Raw genomic sequence first — 21,425 nt, 5'->3', positions numbered from 1 at the left:
GACAAGCGGGATTACAGGACTGACATCTCCGACTTTGTCGACTGGTGTGGCATGAACCACCTTCAGCTCAACGCTAGTTAGCGAAGGAGATGGTTGTGGATTTCTGCAGGAGGAGGACACCCCAGATGGCACCTGTGTACATCCAGGGTCTGGACATGGAGATGGTGGAGACCTACAGGTTCCTGGGTGTTCACCTCAACAATAACCTGGACTGGACACACAACACAGACGTCCTGTACAAGAGGGGCCAAAGTCGTCTCCACCTGCTGAGGAGACTGAGGTCCTTTGGAGTGTGCAGGACTCTGCTCAGGACTTTTATGACTCTGTGGTGGCTTCAGCTCTTTTCTATGCAGTGGTCTGCTGGGGAGCAGGGAGCACAGAGAGGGACAGAAAGAGACTGAACAGACTGGTTAGGAGGGTCAGTTCTGTCCTGGACTGCTCCTTAGACTCCCTGGAGGAGGTGGGGGAGAGGAGGATGCTGGCAAAACTTGCATCCATTATGGACAATCCCTCTCACCCACTGCGTGAGTCTGTGGGGGACTTGAGCAGCTCCTTCAGCAGCAGACTCAGACTCCCACCCTACAAGACGGAGCGCTACCACAGGTCATTCCTCGCATCTGCAATAAGACTTTATAACACACACACCTGAACTCTCACCATGATGACATCCATCCATTAAAAATACAGGCCTTTTGCACATTATCCAAGTACTCATAGTTTGTTGTTTTGTACTAATCTTGTACATATTTGTCTTAATGTATATATGTAAATAGAAATATTTTTACATAGTTTCTATATATTCTACTTCTCTATTTTTCCTACAAATTTCTAATTCCATATTCTTATTATTATTCTATTTCTTATTATTATTGTATTTACTGCAGCTGCTGTGACAAAGAAAAAAATCCCCCATGAGGATCAATAAAAAAATATTCTTTTGTTTTCTGAGAAAAGAACCTCGAACAAAGGTAGAGTGAAACATTTTTACTTAAGGAAACGCCCCCTAAGGTACTCTTCACGCCCCTTTGTCTGCTGCAGGAATCCACATTGAGACAGAGCCTTCAAGCTGGGCAGAAGGTGTGTCTCAAGCAGTGAAAACAAAGACAATGAAATTGCAATTACATTTCCCCCTTTTGATTATTCATTAATCACTTGAACACAAGAGGCAAAAACACACACACAAAAAAGCTTAAAATTCAGTCTAGAAAAACTTAAGAGTACCACATTTTTCAACATGTTTCTCAATTCAGAGACAACTGCGTGTGTGGGAGCAATGACAGAAGTGCATTCCTCATCATTTGATGGGGCAGCAGCATGGTGTGTGTTAAGAGTGTAATATAAACTACAGAAATCCTTCTACCAATGATTAAGTGTGTGTGTGGGTAAAGGCTGCAGGGTTTTATTACTTGAGGGAAGTGAGCTCAGTGATAATACCTCAGTGTCACAGGAAACCTGCAGTGTCAACATTTAGCATTCCATTTAGCTTGGTGGAGAAAACAAGAACATCCCAGCAGTTGAATTAAACCCTCGCTCCATGGTCTTCATACAAACCTTCTTATTGGGAAGTTCCAAAAATGTTTGGTACAACTAAAACTTTCACAGTCTGAGTGATACTCTTTGAGAATGGATCCATAGAAAGATTGCAGGATTGCTTTACTTCATCTGGGTTTGTAGATCCTTATTGTCTTAATGAACAGTGTGTTGGACCACAGGCCTGGATTTTCACTAATCTTAGAAAATTCACTACAAGCTCGCTGGCAGAGCAGGCTGGCAGAGCGGTCTGGCAGAGCGGTTCATGGAGTTACTGACACACACACACACACACACACACACACACACACACACACACACACACACACACACACACACACACACACACACACACACACATATACACACACTGAACCACGACGCCAGCAGAGCTGCTTCTGACTGAAGAGCCTTAAAACTCAGCTTTGTTCACACAGTGCTATTAAAACACACAGTCCTACCTGCTCCACTTATCAGGATAGTGGACAAAAACCAGAGATAGAGAGGTAAATTTAGAACACAATGTGACGCTGTGGCTCTAGGAATGTATCTCTATACGGTGATTTAAAGAGATATTACACAAAAAAAGAATTCAGAATTCCTGGAAGGAGGCATAAGGGGGACGACAACATGCTGTGTGTGTGTGTGTGTGTGTGTGTGTGTGTGTGTGTGTGTGTGTGTGTGTGTGTGTGTGTGTGTGTGTGTTATTGGTTGGCTGGTGGATTTCACGTCCCACTTACCCCAGCAAGGCAATTAGGCCAGATGTCTGTCACATACACACACACACACACACACACACACACACACACACACACACACACACACACACACACACACACACACACACACATACACACACACAAGTGCAGCACCTTTTTGCTAGAGCAAACACACCCTTACTCACTCACTCACACACTGCTGCTGTATATCTATCATTGTGAGGACAGTCTTTAGACTCATATCTGGTCCACTGTCAACAATATGACTCCAGCTTTGAAAACATCACATTAAACCAAATGTCACAGCCAATTATCTACACATTTACCACAGTGGGTGATGGTGCTCATGGGAAATTGAGTCTTGATCCCATAAAAACAGAACAGATCTGGGGCCATGGGTGTCACTGCAACATGACATTCCTCACTGCATCTTAAGGCAAACTTGGCACGGAATCATTGCTACAACCGTATTGTTCCACAGTCTTGTTTTTGAGATTGTGATACATATGATTTATGAGCCCTCCCCACCCCCACCCCCCAAAAAGCCCATTAACCCACTCCTTCAGAACAGCATAAAGAACACTTCATGAAAAGAGGAATGAATGAGCTGTGATGGGGATGTCAGCCTCCTGCATACTCTTGCCTTCATTGGATAAAACAGGGAGGTGAGGAAGTGTGGATGGCAGACAGCAGGGGGCAGCACCAGGCCATGAGGAAGGCTTCCTCTGTGGGTCAGATACTATAGGCCCGCCCCGCCTGCTCCTCTCTAAAGGTTAACTAGCTGTAGACTGAGGCCCCAAGTGTTTCATCTAAAAACGCTAAAACGCAGTGAAAAAAATCTGCGATTACATGGAAACGTCAAGGGACTGAAAACGCTGTAGAAAGCATGCCAAGCCTATAGTCAGTGCTATAACTGTCTTGTCCAGAAGCTGATTTTGGGAGATTTCAACCAAGTAGAGTTGAGCTAATCATCTGGGCTCAGTATTTCAAAATTTTAAATCCAGATTAAATTGATCCAGATTTCCAAATCCCACTTTCCTGATCCATGGATCAGGATCTTCTATCGCGGTATTTCAAAACTTAACTAGATTGGATCAAAATAATCCTGATCCTCTCGGATAGAGATTTTCAAATCCATCCAGCCCCTAGGATCAACCCGCCCTCAGGGTCACAGACAGGAGACAGAATGTGTGTTGTGTACATCTTAAGGCTACAGAGATCTTTGATAAATTAATGTACCAAAAGTAAAAGTATTATATAGTCATTCAAAATATTTTCTGATGCATGGAGTCAATGTTCACTTCAACTCTCTGTTTAAACAATTGCCTTGTCACTGACCTTTCATATTTTGAGATGCATTTTATAAAAAGGCATCATAGACTAGGGTGATAAAATAAAAACATAAAACAAATAACAAACAAATGTGAGATATCCAGTAGCTTTACTGAACATAAACAAAGGGAAAACAAAAGTATTCCTAGAACTTCTGGGAAAAATACAAACCAACCAAAGCACTTCTGACTGCTTTTCCTGTTTCTTCATCAGGCAGATGTGGTAAAGGTGGTGGAAGATCTGGACCTTCTGGGGCTACTGGTGCCTCGTCTTCACAAAGTGGAACTTTTCGTGCTTGAGCCATATTGTGCAGCATGATACAGGCTCAAACGATATTGCATGCTTTTTTGGGTTCAACCCTGAGATAATTCAAACAGGTAAATCTACGTCTAAGAATGCCATTGCTGCGCTCAATGGTTCCTCTTGTTGAGCTGTGGGCAATATTATACTGCAGTTGAGAGGCACTGATCACATTTGAAAATGGTGAGTCAGCACACCAGCAAATTCTACTTGCTAAGGAGCCAAGAAAACTTACCATGCTTCAGCAAGAACACATCAGGTTGAAAATACAGTTACTGGAAAAGCAAATGGAAAAGTAGTGTGAAAACTTTAAGTTTAGGTGTTACAATTTTGGGTTGAGGAAATTTTTGTTGTTTGAATTACTTTTCTGATAATTGTGAAATTTGGATTTTTTTTCTGTTAAAAAAAAACTTTACATGAAGAGGTTTAAGTTATTGAAAATATATTTTTATTGTAATGATTGCGAGAAATGTAAAAGCTATCTATGGATGAGTATATGTGGAACTAATACATGGGATCACACCCTGATCCTACCCTGAGGTGGGATTAATTTAATGCTGTTTTTCAGGATAAAACTGATCCAGATTTGGGACTGAAGTTTTGAAATACCCAACACAGGCTCAAATCTGGATTAAAGGCAGAATTGGATTTCCAAATCTGGATTTAAATTATCAAGATTAAATGCTGTTTGAAGTACCCAATTTTGGATCAGATCTGGGTTTATCCAATCAACCAGGATTAATCCTGATTGATTATGTTTGAAATACTGGGCCCTGGGCTCAATCCCAAACCGCCATCTACTCACTCTCCCTACACACTCACCTCTAAATTCTACCGCATGCGCCGTGCAGCAGAGCGCTGTGGTCTTGCTCCGAATGTCAAACCTCACTGGAAGCAGCCCGCTGCTCAATCCAGAGGGGGAGGGCTGGTCCTCGGAGAGTCTCAGGCTCTCGTGTGAATAGCGATATCACACGATCACCATCCACTCCCATAACTTTTGATATGTCAGTCCACACCTTGTCCTTTCTGCCTGTATCCTTATTAAAAGGATGTTTGGGATCATACAGAATGTTGAACTTATCTGGGACCCTCCGACCGACTCTTTACCTGATGCATGTGCCTTCAGATGTGACATAATATATGGGGGAGATTTACGTTCGAGAGTTCGTGCATTGTGTTTTATTTGGAATCTTCCGGGTACTTCACACAGTGACTTCCTGTCTAGTTCTTTCTTATCAACAGTGAATTTACGAGGTTTGGAAGCGGCCGCGCAGAAAATAGACCTGAAGCATATTTCTTGCACCTGGGCGCGCGCCGGCGCTTCAGCAGCGCTTGCAGTGGAATTTGCCTGATAGATGACAATGGAAGCTAAGTGCTCCGCAAGGGCGCGACGCTGTGACTTCATTTGAAGTGACACTCAGTAGTGAAGGGGTAGTGTGTAGGGGGTGGGTTGGAATTGAACCCTGATGTGTTTGGGAACACTAAGTGCAAAAGTGGAGCAACAGATGCACATTTTGTATACAGACAGTCAGCAGATTCAGCAGATTGAGCAGCACAAGCACGACATGGTAGTTTGGGACGATCGTAACGATGCGCTTGTGAGCATAGACATATACATGTATGTGGAGCCTATATGTCTATGTTCGTGAGGAGTGGAGTGTGACGTCAGCGTTTCTGAAAATGCCGGCTACCGTTTACACGGCAACGGTGTCGGCAGCCTTTCAGAAGGCCTCTGGAGGCCGTTTTCAAAAGTTTGCTTTTCAGGTCGGCTGACACTCTGTTTCCGTGTAAACTTGAAGCTGAAACGCAACAAAACTTTTGCGTCTTTGACTTTGTATGTAATCTCCATGCAAATTTGAGTCCAGTGTGGCTGTACCATTATAGGCAACGTTTGCAGCGTTTCAGAAAAATCCCACTCTGGAGGCCGATTTTGAAGTTTGCTTTTTCCGTTGGCTAAAACGTCGTTTCTGTGTAAATGTGAAGCCAAAGGGCAACAAACTTTTGCATTTCACCCTACAACTGTTGTCCAGTAAACAACCCCTAAGGCCTTGTTTACACAAAGTTTCATCTGAAAACTCAAAAACGCAGTGAAAAAAATCTGCATTTACACATAAACGCAGAGGAACTGAAAAACGTTGTAGTGAGCATGCCAGGCCCGTAGTCAGCGCTATTACTGTCTTGTCCAGAAGCCGCTCTTGGGAGATCTTGACCGAAGTAGAGTTGAGCAGATCATCTGGTGTATTGGGGAATACTGAGTGCAAAAGCAGAGCACCAGATGCACACTTTGCTTAAAGACAGTCAGCAGATACAGTAGATTGAGCAGCACAAGCACAACATGGTAGTTTGCAATGATTGTAACAATGGTACTGTTGTAGACACTGGTGAGAAGTGGAGTGTGACGTCAGCGTTTCCACTGAAAATGGCGGTGTTTTAGGTCGGCTAAGGACACTGGCTGTTTCCCAAAGCCCAGGTACCTTGCCTTGCCTTGGTCTGATGTGGGCGTGGGGTGGGCGTGGGCAGGCATCCACATCATCAGTCACTGCCCAAGTGCTGTTCCAATGTTCATGTCCTCCAGAGGCATATGTCCTCTATTTGGTAAGCATGTGGCTAATTGACCAAGAATACGCAGGTGTATCTTCGCTGCCTTGCCATGGCTATAGATACCCAACATATAACGCGGGAATCTTTGAAAAAGGAAAAAATGGAAGGAAAAGACGCACCAGAGAGAGACGCTCCAGCGGAGGCGCATGGTAAATTCCAATTCAAATGTAAGTAACAAAATACACCTCTGAAAATAACAACTTACACCATGTCCACCACTTAACTCTTTTGTGTGTCACTCAGGTAACTATAATTACTGAGAAGCTGCACCTTCAGAGTGTCAATGATGTGACTATAAAAAAGCAAAAAGTGTAGAAAAGTGGCAAGCTATGACAATATTTGTAGCCGTCTGAGCTCCTCGCAAAATGTGCCTTTGTAGGCTGTTCCATTAGCATCTCCTTTTGAGCAGAGGCAGGACACTTGCCTTGGATTGGAGGGAAGTGGCTTCGGAGGCACTGCCTTCAAAGGCAAGGCAAGGTACCTGGGCTTTGGAAAACAGCCTCTGTCACACTGGCAAACCGTGCCGAGCTAGAGCACGATTCACTTCTCTGCTTTGGCACGCTTCGGCACGGTTTACTTCATGCACGAGCACAAGTACCCATGTGATCCATGACGTATAATCACCGCGAGCGCATATCTCGGCAATCATTTTAAATGAAGCGGGAATGTTAGAGGGCTGTGTCGGGTGAAATCAACTTATCATAAGTCCAGAAGTCTCTGAAGTTGTAGCAGTGCTCTCTGTGTCTCATTGTGCTGACTCTGATGAGATTGCACTTCATGTAAACAGACGCTTCACGATGACATAGACGGGCCATGCACGTGTGTGATACCCACTAAAGTCTGGTTCATATAGGGGTAGTGTGACCGCTGGCCGTACTCTCCAGCTGGGGAGCAGCGCTGCAGGGGGGCAATCGTGCTCAAGCACGGCACGGTTTGGATGTCCAGTGTGACCATGCCCTAAAACGCAGTTTCCTTGTAAACGCGGGGCTGAAACACAACAAAACTTTTGCGTTTCACCCATAGACTGTAAAATAAATTGACGTCCGCTTGCTCGGTTCAAAGTGCGGTCTCCACAAAAACTGCTCCCCCTGGTGGCTGGCTGCAGTATAGGTTTAAAAATCCAGCTTCCAGCCGTTCCAGACGGGCTGTGGTCAAACTTAAAAAAATTATTACACCTCGTAGAAATGTTTTTCACGTCTGATTGTTGTGGTGATTTGAAGATATTATTTGGCTGTCTTGTATCCAAGTTCTCTTTTTTCTGAAAAGTTTTGTTTTCATTAGTTATACGAGGTTAAAAATGAGGCTTTATGTAACGTTTAACGATGATTGACAGCTGCTGTTCTCGTGTATTTTTTGCAGGGATTGTAAAATATGTCGGAAGGTAGAGTCAAGGAGTGATTAGACTCTCAAAAGAAAAAAAATACTCATTATTTTTGTCACCCGGCTCCACTCAGATTCACCCGGAATCCCTCATCGTATCTACTGCGCAGACTCCGGCTCCAAACTGCTACAATGGTTGCGCCTGTGATGACAGAATTTTTGCTTCAAAACTGTACAATGATAAACGGCAGACATACCCTTAAAGGTTTTTCTAAGAGTGACATCACTGAGAGCTACTTTTAGCCTTAGGATGCTTTGTGATTATGGGCCTACGCCCTTCAGATCACTCATTCTCCATTTGGAAGAAAATCTGACACAAAGTATTACATTTTTTTGCCCATAAACGAGATGTGACATGCTGGTTTCCAGTGAAACTGTTAACACAATAAAGTAAAATCTTTGTGATGAAATTAATGGGCAGGAAAAACTTTCTTTGAAAGTACACTAAACATTTTGAAATTGCTTCTACAAAAAGTATGTTTCTATTTTTTCTCCCTATCGAGCCAGTGTCCCCAGAGTCCATGTCCATCATAAAGTCTCTGAAGCTGTGCCTTCAGTCGAGTGTCTGCTCTGATTTGTTTGGAGGCTTCAGGACATTTTGGTCCCAGTGGAAACACAAAAAGAGTTGACTGAATAATGACGTGGAAGAAGAAGTTTGGTTTCCTAGGCGAATATCATGATTCACTTTTATTAAAAGCATTATAGCTACAATTCATCATACATGATGTCTCCAAAAAGAAAACAAACGAACAAAAAAACAAACAAAATAACACCCAAAAAAGAAAGAAAAACATTTACATGGTATGTCTGTAAACTTCAAGGCTATATAAGAATTTGAGGTAATGCTCTTCAGCTTGCTGGCTAAAAGTAACAAAAAGTCCATTTTCAAGAAAAGTAGCTAAGTAATAAAGGTACCTGATTATTTTAACTCTTTAACACCAGTGCATCAACAGGAACAGAGTGAGACTAAATTGATTGCAGTACTTATTTATCATTTACACTTTAAGTTGATGTTTTTCTATCCATACGACACTTGTGGTTATTCCTAGATGTATGTGTTTGTGTATGTGTGTTTGTTTGTGTTTGCGTATGTGTGCTTGTTTGTGTGTGTCTGTGTGTTAGGAGAGTGATGATGGAACATTCAAAAGCTGCCTTGATTATTGCTGTCTCAGCTTTGGAGAGAAGAACAGGTGTGTGTCACAGGAAGGGCGTGTTTCAGAGACCATGGGTGGTCTCCAGCCCTGCTCGCGCTCTCTTTCTCTCTCTGTGTCTGCTGGGCTGGCTGTGCTTGCAAATGTTAATAAGACCTGGCTACAATGTATGTGTTTGAAAAAACTTTCAAATTTTTGAGTCTGTCGCAGCCTTGATTCATCTCAGACACTCAAACTGGCCTCAGAAATGGAAACAAATCAAGCTCCACTCACACTTTTCAAGTAAAAAAAAAAAGGCATCCAGAGTTAAACTTTGTACTGAAGTGTGTCTCAGTCCTGTGGTGACCAGGCCGGGAGTCAGTGTGTGTGACTAGAGGAACAGTCTTCAAGAGAACGTCAATGGGAAGCAGCACTTGGTCTGAAACTATCAGTATGTGGAAGAAAAAAAAATCAAACAATAGAAACGTGGCCGCCTGGAGGAGTAGAAACCATCTGATGTGCCTCCCTTTAAGGATTAAACCTGAATCATCACAGCCCTGTTTGGACCACCACACACAGAAACCGGATTTGTCAGCAGACCAACTTAGAGAGACCCAGCCAGCCTGACCCCACCAAGTCTACTGAACCCACCAGGTACGTAAGGAGGCGGGTGGCAGTGGAAAAATTCAAGACTGGCATTCAAACAGTGTGAGACTGGGTTGAACAGTATCTGTACAGTGTGCAAGCGTGCACACTCACTCAAGCACACACACACTCTCTCACACACACACACACACACACACACACACACACACACACACACACACACACACACACGACGCACACACTCACACTCAAACACACAGGAGGATACACACACAAGGAAAACAGCTGCAGGAGCCCGTCCTCTCAGAAACAGTGGCGTCACAGAGAGGATGAAGGAGTTAGTGTGTGTAGTGATGCACCTCTACATGTGAGGCTTGTGCATGTGTGCAGCTAATGGTCAAGTATGTGTTTGTTGTGTTGGTTGACTCAAACGTCGACTCTGGGATGCTTTCCTCGTCATCATCATCTACCTGCTCTGATATGTGAGAACTAAAAACAACTGAACAGCTCAGTAAAACTCCATTACCCATGATTCCTTTTTTTTGCTGCAGCTTTTGTCAGACAGCAAGGTTTTGCTGTAATGCTGTTTCTCAAAGAAGTGATGTTGGAAAAAGCACCACTAGTGGGCAGGTTCCCTCTTCAGCTGAGACACTGCTTAACCAACAACAGAAAGAGTTCAGAAGAAGAAGTCAAACAAAAAATAAAGGTCTGAGAGCTGAAAGCAGCAATAATAATACATTAGTTAGAACAATGGAACTATTGGAACATTGTGAAGTCGTATTTAAGGGTCTATGTGAGAGAAACGTGTGGCCGCACCGCTGACAGTGCACAAACCCCAACCAGACAAAGAGAAAGAGACAGTCTGCTCAGGAGCCAAGCCCCCCGGCAGGAGGCTGTGAGGATTTTCCCTGTCTACACTATCAAGATCAGAGATTTAGCTTAACGCACACACGTCAGCCTCTCTGACACATATGACGAATACCTGGCGCAAAAAAAAGAAACAAAGAGGAAGAGAAATCAACCACGACAATGGAGAGGGAAAAACAGGGATCAGTAATAGTTTGGATCTTTGTGGTGGGGGTCTGTAAACGCAGTACGGAGCAGGAGCAGGGGCAGGAGGAGGAGGGAGAGTTCAAGGCGTGTCAGTTTCATGATTCGTTTCAGTCACTCTCGTCTTTCTGTGGACTAACAGCCGCCTTCTTCTCCTCCTCTTCCACCCCTCCGTCCTCCAGGGCAGAATCCTCGTCCCTCGTCTCCTCGTCCGCTCCGCCTTCCTTGTCCACGTCATCTACTTCATCCTCCTCCTCCTCCTCCTCTTCCTCCTCTTCCACAGCTTTCGACACCCCCTTCTTCTCTTTCTGGTCTCTCAGAGGGTTTGTGGTCAGGACCTGGCTGCCCAGCGCTCCGGCCATGGCGCTCTGCAGCTCGGCCAGGGTGGAGGCGGCAGGGAAGCCGGGCAGGCTGAGCCCACCGAGGCCTGGAGGTAGGAACATGGAGGGGTAGAGGAGGCCAGGGGCCACAGTGGATAGGAGGAAAGGGTTGAAGGCCAGAGAGTTGGCAGACATGCCAGCTGCGGCCAACAGTGTTGCAGCGTCACCATTGATGGAGGCGTCGGCTGCTGAGTCAGCAGCTGGAGCCTGCAGGGCAGCCCTCTTAGCGGGTTTCTCAACATCCTTCTTTCTCTTCTTGCTTGCTCTCTCCCCATTCTCCCCATTCTCCCCAACCTCCTTCTCCACCTCCTCCTTCTCCTCATCGTTATTCTCTCCCTCCTCGTCCATGTTTTCGTCTTTTTCCTCCCCTCCTTTCTTCCTTGTCGCTGTCTCATCGCTCTCTCCCTCCACACTGCCATTGGTGTTTCCAGACACTGACGCGCTGCTGGAGTTTGACGCGGCAGCTGCGGCCGTCGCCAGGTTGCCTCCGAACAGGCCGCCCAGGCTGAACATGTTGGGGAGGGCGGCGGCCATGTTGGGCAGCCCTCCCATGCCGGGCAGCATGAGGGGGAGCATGGAGGCAGCGGCAGCGCTAGCGGCAGCCTGCTTGGGATCAGTGGGGTGAGGGAAGGCCATGAGACCAGCAGCCAGCTGGAGGGACTGGAGGCTCTGGAGGGAGGTGAGGTCCATGCCCCCAAACAGACTGTTCAGCAGCAGCGGGTTGATTCCTCCTGCAGGAAAACAGGCAGGGTTAGGTTACAGCTCCCCAACCATCCACAGACACATGTCAGTCCTCCCTCTGACAGGGGCTGAACCACTCTGAGAAACCAGAGGGAGGCACTGGACACACTTGTGTGACTGAACCAGTATTCCTCTACAGGATTAACAGTGTGTGGTTTTAACATTAGGGTCTAAGTTAACGCCTACAATCTGAAATAGACCAAATCAAACACATTTTTATGCAACGTACAGATGTCAATGCTTTGAGAACAGATGCTAACAAATTAGAAAAAGCTAAGCTAGCTAGATTTTGATCATTTTCACTGGCATGAAGTTGGTTTGGATCTGAGAAAATGAAACAGAGAGCACTGCGACAGTTTAGAGACTTTTTGACTGATGTTACGCTATTTTGGTCAGACACAGCCCTCCAACACCCGCTATTTTCAAAATGAGAGTGCGCTCACAGGGATCATACGTCATAGATCATACACACTGTCCTCGTGCTTGTGCATGAAGTGAACTGTGCTCTGCCAAAGCAGAGAATTGAATCATTCTTAAGCACGGCACACTTGTGGTCACACTGGACCAACAAGCTGGAATTTAGGGTTGAATTGGCTTAAGCACTGTACAGTTTGCAAGTCCTTGATTTCAAGAAAGTTTCCTTAAAAATTTCCATGGGAAGTTTAACTTGGGACTACAAGGAATTTCAAGGGTTCTGTTGTCAACTAAATGAGTTTATCCCAAAAATCCTGGGAAATTGTGGCTTGGATATTTTTACCTGCAGATGATGCAGCTGTTGCCAGTGATGCCTGGGCTGCCTGAGCAGCAGCTGCAGCCTGAGCAGCAGCCGCTGCCTTAGCGATCTCTGATTTTGGTCGTCTGCCTCTTCGGCGAACTCCTTCCTCCCTGACAACAGGGCCAGTTAGGAGGCGGTCAAACATGGCCTCTGGGAGGAAACCCTGTGGAAACAAAGGATTGGTTACATGAGGGAAGGATAAAAAATACCAACTGCTTTTAAAAAAAAGCTCGTAGTTTTAATTTCACCCAAGCATGTTAACACAGGGACAGTGTGCATGACAGGGAATATTTAGATGTCAGACGCTGGATGAAATGCTGCCTGGCTCTCAAAGGGAATTTTTTGCGGGATACTTACCGACTGTTTGACAATATCAGTCCAATCAGGGGAGACAGAAAACTCTGGGTTCTCCAATAACCATCTGGGAAGCTCCTTCATTGGTGGAGCCATGGCCCCGCCCATCTGAGGAAGAGAGCGATAGAACATTTTGAGAAAAGGGTTCATAAAGGAAGATTAACAAACAATAAAAAGTGAGAGGATGAGTGTGCCGTCTTAGAGACATGTGCTGCATGTTTCTGCTCACCTTGCGTCCGTTGCGTCTGTTGACGACAGGCACTCTCTCCTCGCCAGTCAGGGTGTTAATGTCGATCTTGTTGGGGTTTCGACAGCGATGGCGCTTCTGCTTGGGCTTTGAAAAGGGAGACAGCAGTGACTCCTCGTTTTTCTGTGAATCAGGTCAGAGAGAAAAGGAGATTGTTGAGAAGTGATGGCTTTGATAAACAGACCTGAAGAACAAACAAACATATTTCATCAAACATAAGAGAGTGAGAGGATGACGCACCGGTGTGTATCCAGCCATGTCCATGGTGTAGGTGGGGTGCTGCCTGAGCCACTCCTCCAGTTCTTTGTTGGAAACGGTTGCCTCTTCTTCCTCCAGACTACCAGAGGCCAGAGACCTGGCACTGGGACTTTGTTCTGGAACAGTTAGGGGTCTCTGAGCTCTAGGTACAGCCTGAACCCCTTCAACACCTGAAGTCTTGGTCTCCTCAGCATCATCCTGAAAGCCAGAGAGAAGGACAGACATATTTAACAGAAGTCCTTCGATCCTTCCTGCTTGGATTGACAGTAGTAAAGATAACCCAGACGCCGTACCCCTCCTGCTCTCTTGTTGCCCATGAACAGCAGCTCCAGACCCTCCACATTTTTTCTGCGGCCTCGCCTCCTCCTGACGATGGGGAGGTCAGCTTCCAGAGAGCCGTTAGCTCTGTGTGCGGATGGCTGGGCCTGCTGCAGCAACTCCATTTGAGCCTTCAGGGGCGTGCTGGACATCAGAGAACTGGGAAAGCCCGCCAGTGACGGGGAAGCCTTGAGGTGATGATGCATACCCTGGACAATCGACCACATCAGGTTAGTTTGTGTATAAATGATGAACACTTCAGTCTCAAATGAAGGACTGTCCAGGTGGACTGTACCTTGGTGAGGTCTATAGCGTGACTCTGGGTCTCAGCAGCAGCAGCGTGGCTCTCTCTCAGCTGAGCCACCATCTCCATCAGGTTGCGTCTCTTGGCGGCTCTTTCAGCCTCAATCTCAATCTTCCGCCTCCTCCTCCTCCTCTGTCGAGGCATTGTGAGACTCAAGGGGTCGTCCTGTAACATCAGGGGATAGCTGGTGAGTCTTCACTTGAACTGGAGGCCATTAACATCACTGTGAGGGCACTAGAGTTAGGACACAGGTCACTCACATGAACTTGAGACAGCAGGGAGCTGTCGTCACTCCCACCATAAGACGTGTGGAGTCCAGCCATCGTCAGCTCGGCCAGACTCTGCCTCTGCAGTGGGCTCTCGGCTGGTAAGGCTACAGCTGCTGTGGTCCCTGTGGAGCTGTGTCCTGGTAACAGGCTGCTGGGGAAGTCGAAGATGTGGCGTCTGTGGACAGGCCACTTCCCCTTCAGGACAGCCTCACAGATGTTATCCATCCTGTTGATCATCACACGATCCTGCAAGGTGCATGGAAGGGAGACCATAAGTTCCTATCAACTTACTAATAATTCTAGTTTAGACTTTTGCTGACAGAACTTTAGAAACACATTAGGTGATTGGTGTTAGTAGATGATAAGCAGAAAGCTGCTCTTACCTTAGGCCAGTAGGAGAAGCCATAAGTTCGCTCCTGCAAAGCCTGCAGAGCAGAAGTTTCCTGAAGATCATCGGGGCAGAATTCGTCTCGGGTTTCGTTTTGGACTGACGTGCTCAGAGAGGCGATGCTGTCCTCATCAAAGTTCTTCTGCTCTGACACGGCGCTCACTGCACGAGAAAGAGAGAGAAGGGCAAACCCATTAGAAGAAGAGCAGCCATGAGGGTTTACAACAAAAGCAGGACTGTGATGAGAACTAGAGCCTTATTTAGCGGTGTTTCTGTGTGAAAGTAACGCGCTGAAAATTCTCTAAATAAAGCGTGAATGCAGACCCATATCAGATTTTTAGGGTTTCCATTGTTTCCAAAACTCTGAACATGAACATTTTTCAATCCAGTTTCAATAAGATTCAATAAGGTAAGTCCACAAATTTAAGGCTAAGATTAAAACTCTAATCAGGTCAACATAACCTTCACTTACCCTCAGCCTGAGAGGATTTCTCTGATTTGTCGTCTTCATCCATCCTCTCCTCCTCCTCCTCCACAGGGCTTTTCTCTGTGTCAGCTGACTTTGGAGCTTTAGGAGACTCTGCGTTCTTTTCCCCTTCGTTTGTTTCCTCACTTGACTTGTCGTCTTGCAGTGCTTTAGGAGAGGAGGTGTCTGGATGTTCTGAGGGCTTCACTGGCGTCTCCTGCTCGTCAACAGGACTCTCCTCCTTAGTCACGTCCTTGTCTTGGTTATCTTCTGATTTGAAAGTCCTCTTTGTTTGCTCCTCATCCTCCTCCTTTTGCTCCTCATCGAGCTGAGCCTCTTCTTCTTTCTTTAACTCTTTCTCAGGTGGTGTGGGGATTTCAGCTTTCTTTTCCTCCAGCTTTCCTTCGTTCTCTTTCTCGAGATCTGGAGTTTCAATCTCTTCGCATGGAATGTCTCCTTCAGTTTCAGTTTTCACCTCCTTCACTGCTGTCTCCTCCTCAGTCTTCATCTCCTTTTCTTCTACTCCAGCCTCCTCTTTCCCTCCGTTCAGAGCCAAATTGGCAGCAGCAGCAACACTTGCCAGACCTGAGGGGGTGAGGAGGGGAGCAGCAGGGTTGGTTTCAGCTGCTCCCAGTTTGGTCACCTCTCCATGGACTCCTGCACCGGTTCCTCTCTGGCTGGTGAAGCGCTGGTGGGCGTCAAGGAAAGCCAAGGTGGGGTCATTTAAGATGTGATAATCTGTGCGGCTCACACCGTGTCTGGAGGCCCCCAGGAGGAGGTCCTGGTCATGGCGGCCACACTCCCACCACTCTGGGAGGTCTGCAGAGGGCTGACAGAGTTTGAGGCGCTCTGAGAGCTGAGGGTGAGGGAGAACCTGCTCTCTGATGCGACGCAGCAGCTCAATGCGGTACAAAGTGCGTGATGCGCGCTCCTCTGTGATGGGGTCGATGATCAGGGTTGGGTCAGGGAGTTCTGATGCAAAACATCAAACAAACAAAGTATTATCTTTTTTTATCAAATTAAACACACTTCAAATACTTAAATTTTTAGCAAATTGACCCCAAACTAAACCTGTTACCACCAACCTGTGTCTGGCTTGACCTGCATCCTGCAGACACGTTTACACATGGCAATGAAGGAGTAGTAATATTTCTCCAAGCTCTCATCAGTTTTCTTGTCCAGTCGAGCAAAGGCCCTGAACTGTGTCCAGTCAAACTTCTGCTGCTGGGTGTCAAAAACGACTCCAAAGGTGGACACCACGCGGTAGAAATCAGCCTCCTCACGGCGAGTCCATCTGATGAGGAGAGAACAAAGAGTGAAACCAGGCACCAGAAGAAACGTGACCTCTGATGACATCTGAAGGTCATTCAGTTTTTAACCCCTCTCTTTCTTACATAGTGTAGAATAACTGGACCTTAAATGTAAGCGTACCTTTGGCGTCTCTCCTTGAAGTACATCGCTCCATCAGCAATCAGAGAGTTGGCCGTCACCACAGGAGTCGCCTCCGTCATGAACTGCCCACCTTTGGCAAAGTAAGCGCCTCCTTTGCCTAGATATGGGCTTCCTTCTGTCATGTACATGCCCGCCCCGTCGTGGAGATAAGCTGCCCCTCCGCCTGAATCAGTAACCATGGCAATAGAGGGCAGGAACTCCCTGCGTCTCTTCCTGCGACCGTCAGGCCGGTTTAGGGCCTCCTGTCGGAGCTGCTCTCTGCGGTTGGAGCGCTGGTAGGCGGTGATGAGGCGACGCAGACGGGCTGTCAGGGCCGAGGCTGCTGGCCAATAGAGCTGCTCGTTGGAGCCTGCAGTTCCAGCTGAAGGGCGAGCGTTTGGACCATTCTCACCTGATTTAGCTGAAGAGGAGAGAGGAGGGAAAAGAGCTGTTAGAGTCTGTTTGGGTAAAGAGAAATGAAAGCGCTGTGACTCATCCTGTCAGAGCTGTTATTAAAGGAGTCAGTAATGCTACTTTAACCCTTTGTTTGACTTTAACCCTAACTGAGCATTACTTTTTAATCCTCCTCTCCCAAACTTAAATCATTTTGTCACCCTCCTGTCCAGTAAAAAGTCTGCTTTGCATCTGTCGCCACCTGCTGGTGAAATATGGCTTCCAAACATAGACTGTTTGATTTATGGACACTGTTTCTGATACAGAGTTATGAAGCCTGTCTGTAACAGGAGCCATAGTAGAAACACTGATTCAACCTGGCTTTGTTTGAGTCAGGATGAGGTAAAGAGGCAGGTCTTCAGTCTCTGCAGTCAGCTACAGGGTGCCCACCTGTCAGTCCAGTCAACTGTGACCTTATATGGGCAGAAACTCTGTAAGTATACTGACTTAAAAATGAGAAATCCAGACCTCAACTGTTTTTGAACCAGACTGCTAACAGATTTATGTTAACAGATGTATCTCTACTGTAAAGATCTGCTCCTTTGTAGCTGTGGATGTGGTTTCTGGTGCTTCTGCAGCCAGTCTCAAGTGGACTCTCAATGACCTGCAGTTTTCAACACTTCTGCATAATTTTTTTTTTTTTTTTTTGAGCAGGGGTTGCTACTTGCTTTTTAGATGCAACAACAGGAATTATTTGAATGGGTATGTATGCAAGCCACCCCAACTTCCAACCCAAGAGTATTCTGGTTTGCCTGTGCTGTTTTTTTTTCAGGATCAAGAAGTCTAATCTTAGAGCCGGGCACACCAGACTAAGTTTTCAACATAATTTTCACTCTTTGTTCGTCTCTGCATCATTCTACCCGCTCCCTGACAGAGGACTTTCAGTCAGACAATCAACAGATCAGAATATTTTTACTGTAGCCACGTATACATGGACCCAAATATTCTGCTTGCATTCAATTTATTTGCTCAAACAGAAAGAATTTAACCTTTGTATACACCTCATTCTAAAAGAAAAGTGCCAATCCAAATGGACATTTAATCAGATTCACAGGGGTGGAATATTCCTTTCCCCAAAGCGATTGAGGTTTCATGTATCCACTCAAACAGAAAGTTGTCAGGGTACGTTCTTCCAGCACATGCTCAGATATGACGTAAGACGCAACTAGAGACGTTCCTCAATTTTAAAAATGGCAGCGAGCCGTCAGCACTGGACTGCTGCGGAAAGTTTGTTTTTGATCCAAACTTTGAAAGAAATGAACATAATTCCAAGACTGGACGGACGACAAACTCGCAATATTTATAACCCAAGAGTATTGCAACACCATGATAAATAAACTGTCGTCCTCCAGCTTTGATAAATCTTGTGATGTTTATGTTTTTCTGCGCATGCCCCATTGACTATTTTGTTTGATCACAACGGCTCATGTAGACCAGAGATTGGAATATTCCTTTCCATGTATACTAGTGTTTTCGGAAAAGTCATTTGGAAAAATTCCATTCGGAAAGACGAAAAACTCCAAATGTAACCGTGGCTATTGTTTGACTAATCAGCGTCAGGGATTTAGATTTCTTGTGTTTTATATCTGGGACCAATGGATTTTTGGGGACCCCCAAAACGGGGACATTAAAAGACATTAAAGATGACATCCCTACTTTCTTATTTTATTTGAGGTGTATTTTGAAGCAATTAATGTTTACTTTCAATGTGTATTTTGTTTGGACTTATATAGTTATTGTCCTAATGAGCTGAGTGCTTATAAATTTCCGATTTAAGTCGCTAGACTTTTTAAACTGCTTTTTTTTTTTTTCAAAGGAGAGTCTAACTTTAGTTTGAAATATAATGATACCATTTTTCTTGGTGATTAGGTAAGAAGAGATACAAGTTTGATTTACTTCTAAAGAAATTAATAACGCTGACAATGTTACGTCAATCTTTACTGAAGCTGTAGATCCTCAGCAGAGGCTTTTTTTGCAGCCAGTTCCTTTTTTAACAGCTACAAATATGAAACTTTTATTGTGCAATTTTAGAGCTCAAATTAATGAAAACCTCAAAGAATTAATGTAAAGTTTACCTTCAGAGTCACAGTCTCCGGTCTCATCTTTGATCTCCATGGGGGAGTTGGTCAAGTCGTCCAAATCGTCTTTAAAAGGCATGCGCAGAGGCTTGTACTCCGGGTCTTCATCCTCACTGTGGAGGGAAAAGAGAAGAAATTTAACATTATGTGTTGTAGATTAAAAACAATAGAAAAAGGTTAATTAGGATCCCAGGTTTGTTACTTTTAAGATAAGGAAATATCGTCTGACAGCTCTCTGAAAATCTGTACACTACTGGAGGTGTTGATTGGGTGAAGTAAGAGCTGAAGAGACTGGAAAACGGTACCAAAACTTGTCTTAGCACAGACAGAGATGAGTACTACAGACAGAGAAAGAAAAAAGGGGATAGAAGAGCTGCTCTCTTACCCCTCAACACCATCTGCCATCATGTCAGAGCCCCTCTGCTCAGCAGCGATCGCCTTGGCATCCGGCATGCCTACCCTCTCCAAGAAGCACAGGGCAGGGTCAGCTCTCATCGAGTTGTACTTTTCATAGCCTGAAGAAGAAGAAGATGAAGAGACGTGTTTAAGAAGGAAGAGCACAGTTTGAGTAAATCCCTGAAAATAAAAATAAAGTTGATCTAACTGGCTCATCTAAAACACACACACACACACTCACACACACTCACTCAGACACGATGCTAAATGAAGGAGCAGACAAAAACAGCAGCAGAAGGGCAGACCCCAGGAACCAGCTGCTGACAAGACAGACAGCCTGTGTGTGTGTGTGTGTGTGTGTGTGTGTGTGTGTGTGTGTGTGTGTGTGTGTGTGTGTGTGTGTGTGTGTGTGTGTGTGTGTATAAAACTCGTCTCTGTTTTTGGTGTGTGCTAATCTGACGGAGCTTTCTGTAAAACGGAGACAAACTTTTGCACCATAGCATCTTTGAAAGCGAGCGTGTGCAGGTTACAGACATACAATGTGTGTGTAAGTGTGTGTTTGTGCGTGTGTGTGTGTGTCCGTTAGGGTCACTTAGGCAGAACAAATTAAAACGTGCAGATCCTACAGAGACACATCAAGAAGGCAGAGGGGGAGGGGGGGCAGAGGGGAGGAGGTAAACACAGGAACAGGTGGGATGAAGGAGGAAAAGGAAGGAAGGGCTGCGATGAGGAGAGGAGGTAAGAGAAGACCAAACAGTGACACTCCTCCAACCTCTCCTTCCTTCCTTCTCTCCTCGCTCTGTTTGGTGTGTCTGCACTTAGAGCTCAGTGTGTGTTTATATGTGCGTTAGTCCCCCTTGGGCCTCCTTGGGGAATAAGGATTATGATTAACTGTGGGTGAGCCCCTTTGTATTCCTCTGAGTGTGTGTGTGTGTGTGTGTCCTAATTGAATCATGGAGGGGTGGGCGATGATGGAAAAATTATGACAATTACGCCAAATTAATACAAATGAGGGTCTGTGTCTTGAGAGGCTGCATAGTCGACAGGAAGTACTGTCCAATCAGCTGACAGAAGTGGGTCACTGAGAGACGGACGCACGATGACCCAAATAAAACAGTCCATTCAACAACATTTATTCATTTAACGATATCTAAATCTGAGATGAGCTTCGGTTGATTTTCTCACCGTGTTTGAAGACACCGAGGAGTAGCGATTTGTCGGCCTCGCTGTCCCACCAGTCAGCAGGGACCTCGGCGTGGAACGGCTGAGGGATCCAGATGTCCAGCTCACTGTGCAGAGAGACAAATCAGTGGTGAGCAAACTGAACAGCTTCATGTGTTATAACACTTTGCTTTATACTTAAGCTCCTGTCAGGGTTTCAGGTTAGCTATGTAACGCTTCAATTAATATACGCAATTAATTACAAAAAAGGAAAAACAAGACCACAACAAACAAGAGAGACCATTTTAGATACTTGTTTTATAATTAAACTGCTGCCACAGTGTCAAAACCATAGACTGTAAAAAAAAAAAAAAAAAGATAATCTTGCTCAACTGCTCCCCCTGGTGACTGGCAGCAGTTTAGGTCAAAAACTCTCCCCAGTTCATTGCAATGGGGCTGTGGTGAAACTTTGAGAAATGAATACACATTGTACAAATGTTTCTCAGGCTGTGGTGATATGAAGATATTATTGGGCTGTGTTGTATTCAAGTCCTTCTTTTCCTGAAAAGTTTCTTGTACATTAGTTATTAGTAGGGATGGGTACCTTTCACATTTGAAATGATTCGGTACAGATTCCCGGTACCTGGCAATTGCTATCGATACTCATCTGTACCAATTTTCGGTACTTTTGTGCTTTTATGTGGTAAAAAATATTAATTTGTTTAATAATTGAATGTAAATTCTTTTCAATTAACCAT

General features: G+C 45.3%; 1 protein-coding gene across 3 annotated transcripts in view; it reads right to left on the bottom strand.

Moving 5' to 3' along the window:
• Positions 1 to 8,406: 8,406 nt before the first annotated feature.
• The window catches only part of chd7 (chromodomain helicase DNA binding protein 7), a 91,749-nt gene continuing 78,730 nt past the window's right edge, over positions 8,407 to 21,425 (bottom strand). For all 3 annotated transcript variants that reach the window (XM_074689615.1, XM_074689617.1, XM_074689616.1), the window contains 15 exons: positions 20,692 to 20,795; positions 19,496 to 19,625; positions 19,108 to 19,223; positions 16,580 to 17,000; positions 16,234 to 16,442; positions 15,155 to 16,120; positions 14,678 to 14,844; positions 14,286 to 14,540; positions 14,017 to 14,190; positions 13,697 to 13,930; positions 13,386 to 13,601; positions 13,128 to 13,268; positions 12,902 to 13,006; positions 12,527 to 12,707; positions 8,407 to 11,759 (listed from right to left, as the gene is read on the bottom strand). In XM_074689615.1, the coding sequence (XP_074545716.1) occupies positions 10,759 to 11,759; positions 12,527 to 12,707; positions 12,902 to 13,006; positions 13,128 to 13,268; positions 13,386 to 13,601; positions 13,697 to 13,930; positions 14,017 to 14,190; positions 14,286 to 14,540; positions 14,678 to 14,844; positions 15,155 to 16,120; positions 16,234 to 16,442; positions 16,580 to 17,000; positions 19,108 to 19,223; positions 19,496 to 19,625; positions 20,692 to 20,795 (4,420 nt within the window). In that variant the 3' untranslated portion in view covers positions 8,407 to 10,758. The remainder of the gene's footprint in view (positions 11,760 to 12,526; positions 12,708 to 12,901; positions 13,007 to 13,127; positions 13,269 to 13,385; positions 13,602 to 13,696; positions 13,931 to 14,016; positions 14,191 to 14,285; positions 14,541 to 14,677; positions 14,845 to 15,154; positions 16,121 to 16,233; positions 16,443 to 16,579; positions 17,001 to 19,107; positions 19,224 to 19,495; positions 19,626 to 20,691; positions 20,796 to 21,425) is intronic.

This window comes from Halichoeres trimaculatus, unplaced genomic scaffold, assembly GCF_033239565.1.
Source record: "Halichoeres trimaculatus isolate MK-OKI-2021-1 unplaced genomic scaffold, fHalTri1.1 fHalTri1_scaffold_15, whole genome shotgun sequence".
NCBI classification, from domain to species: Eukaryota; Metazoa; Chordata; class Actinopteri; order Labriformes; family Labridae; genus Halichoeres; species Halichoeres trimaculatus.
Note: the sequence above shows the minus strand (reverse complement) of the source record. Positions and strands in the feature narration are given on the sequence as shown.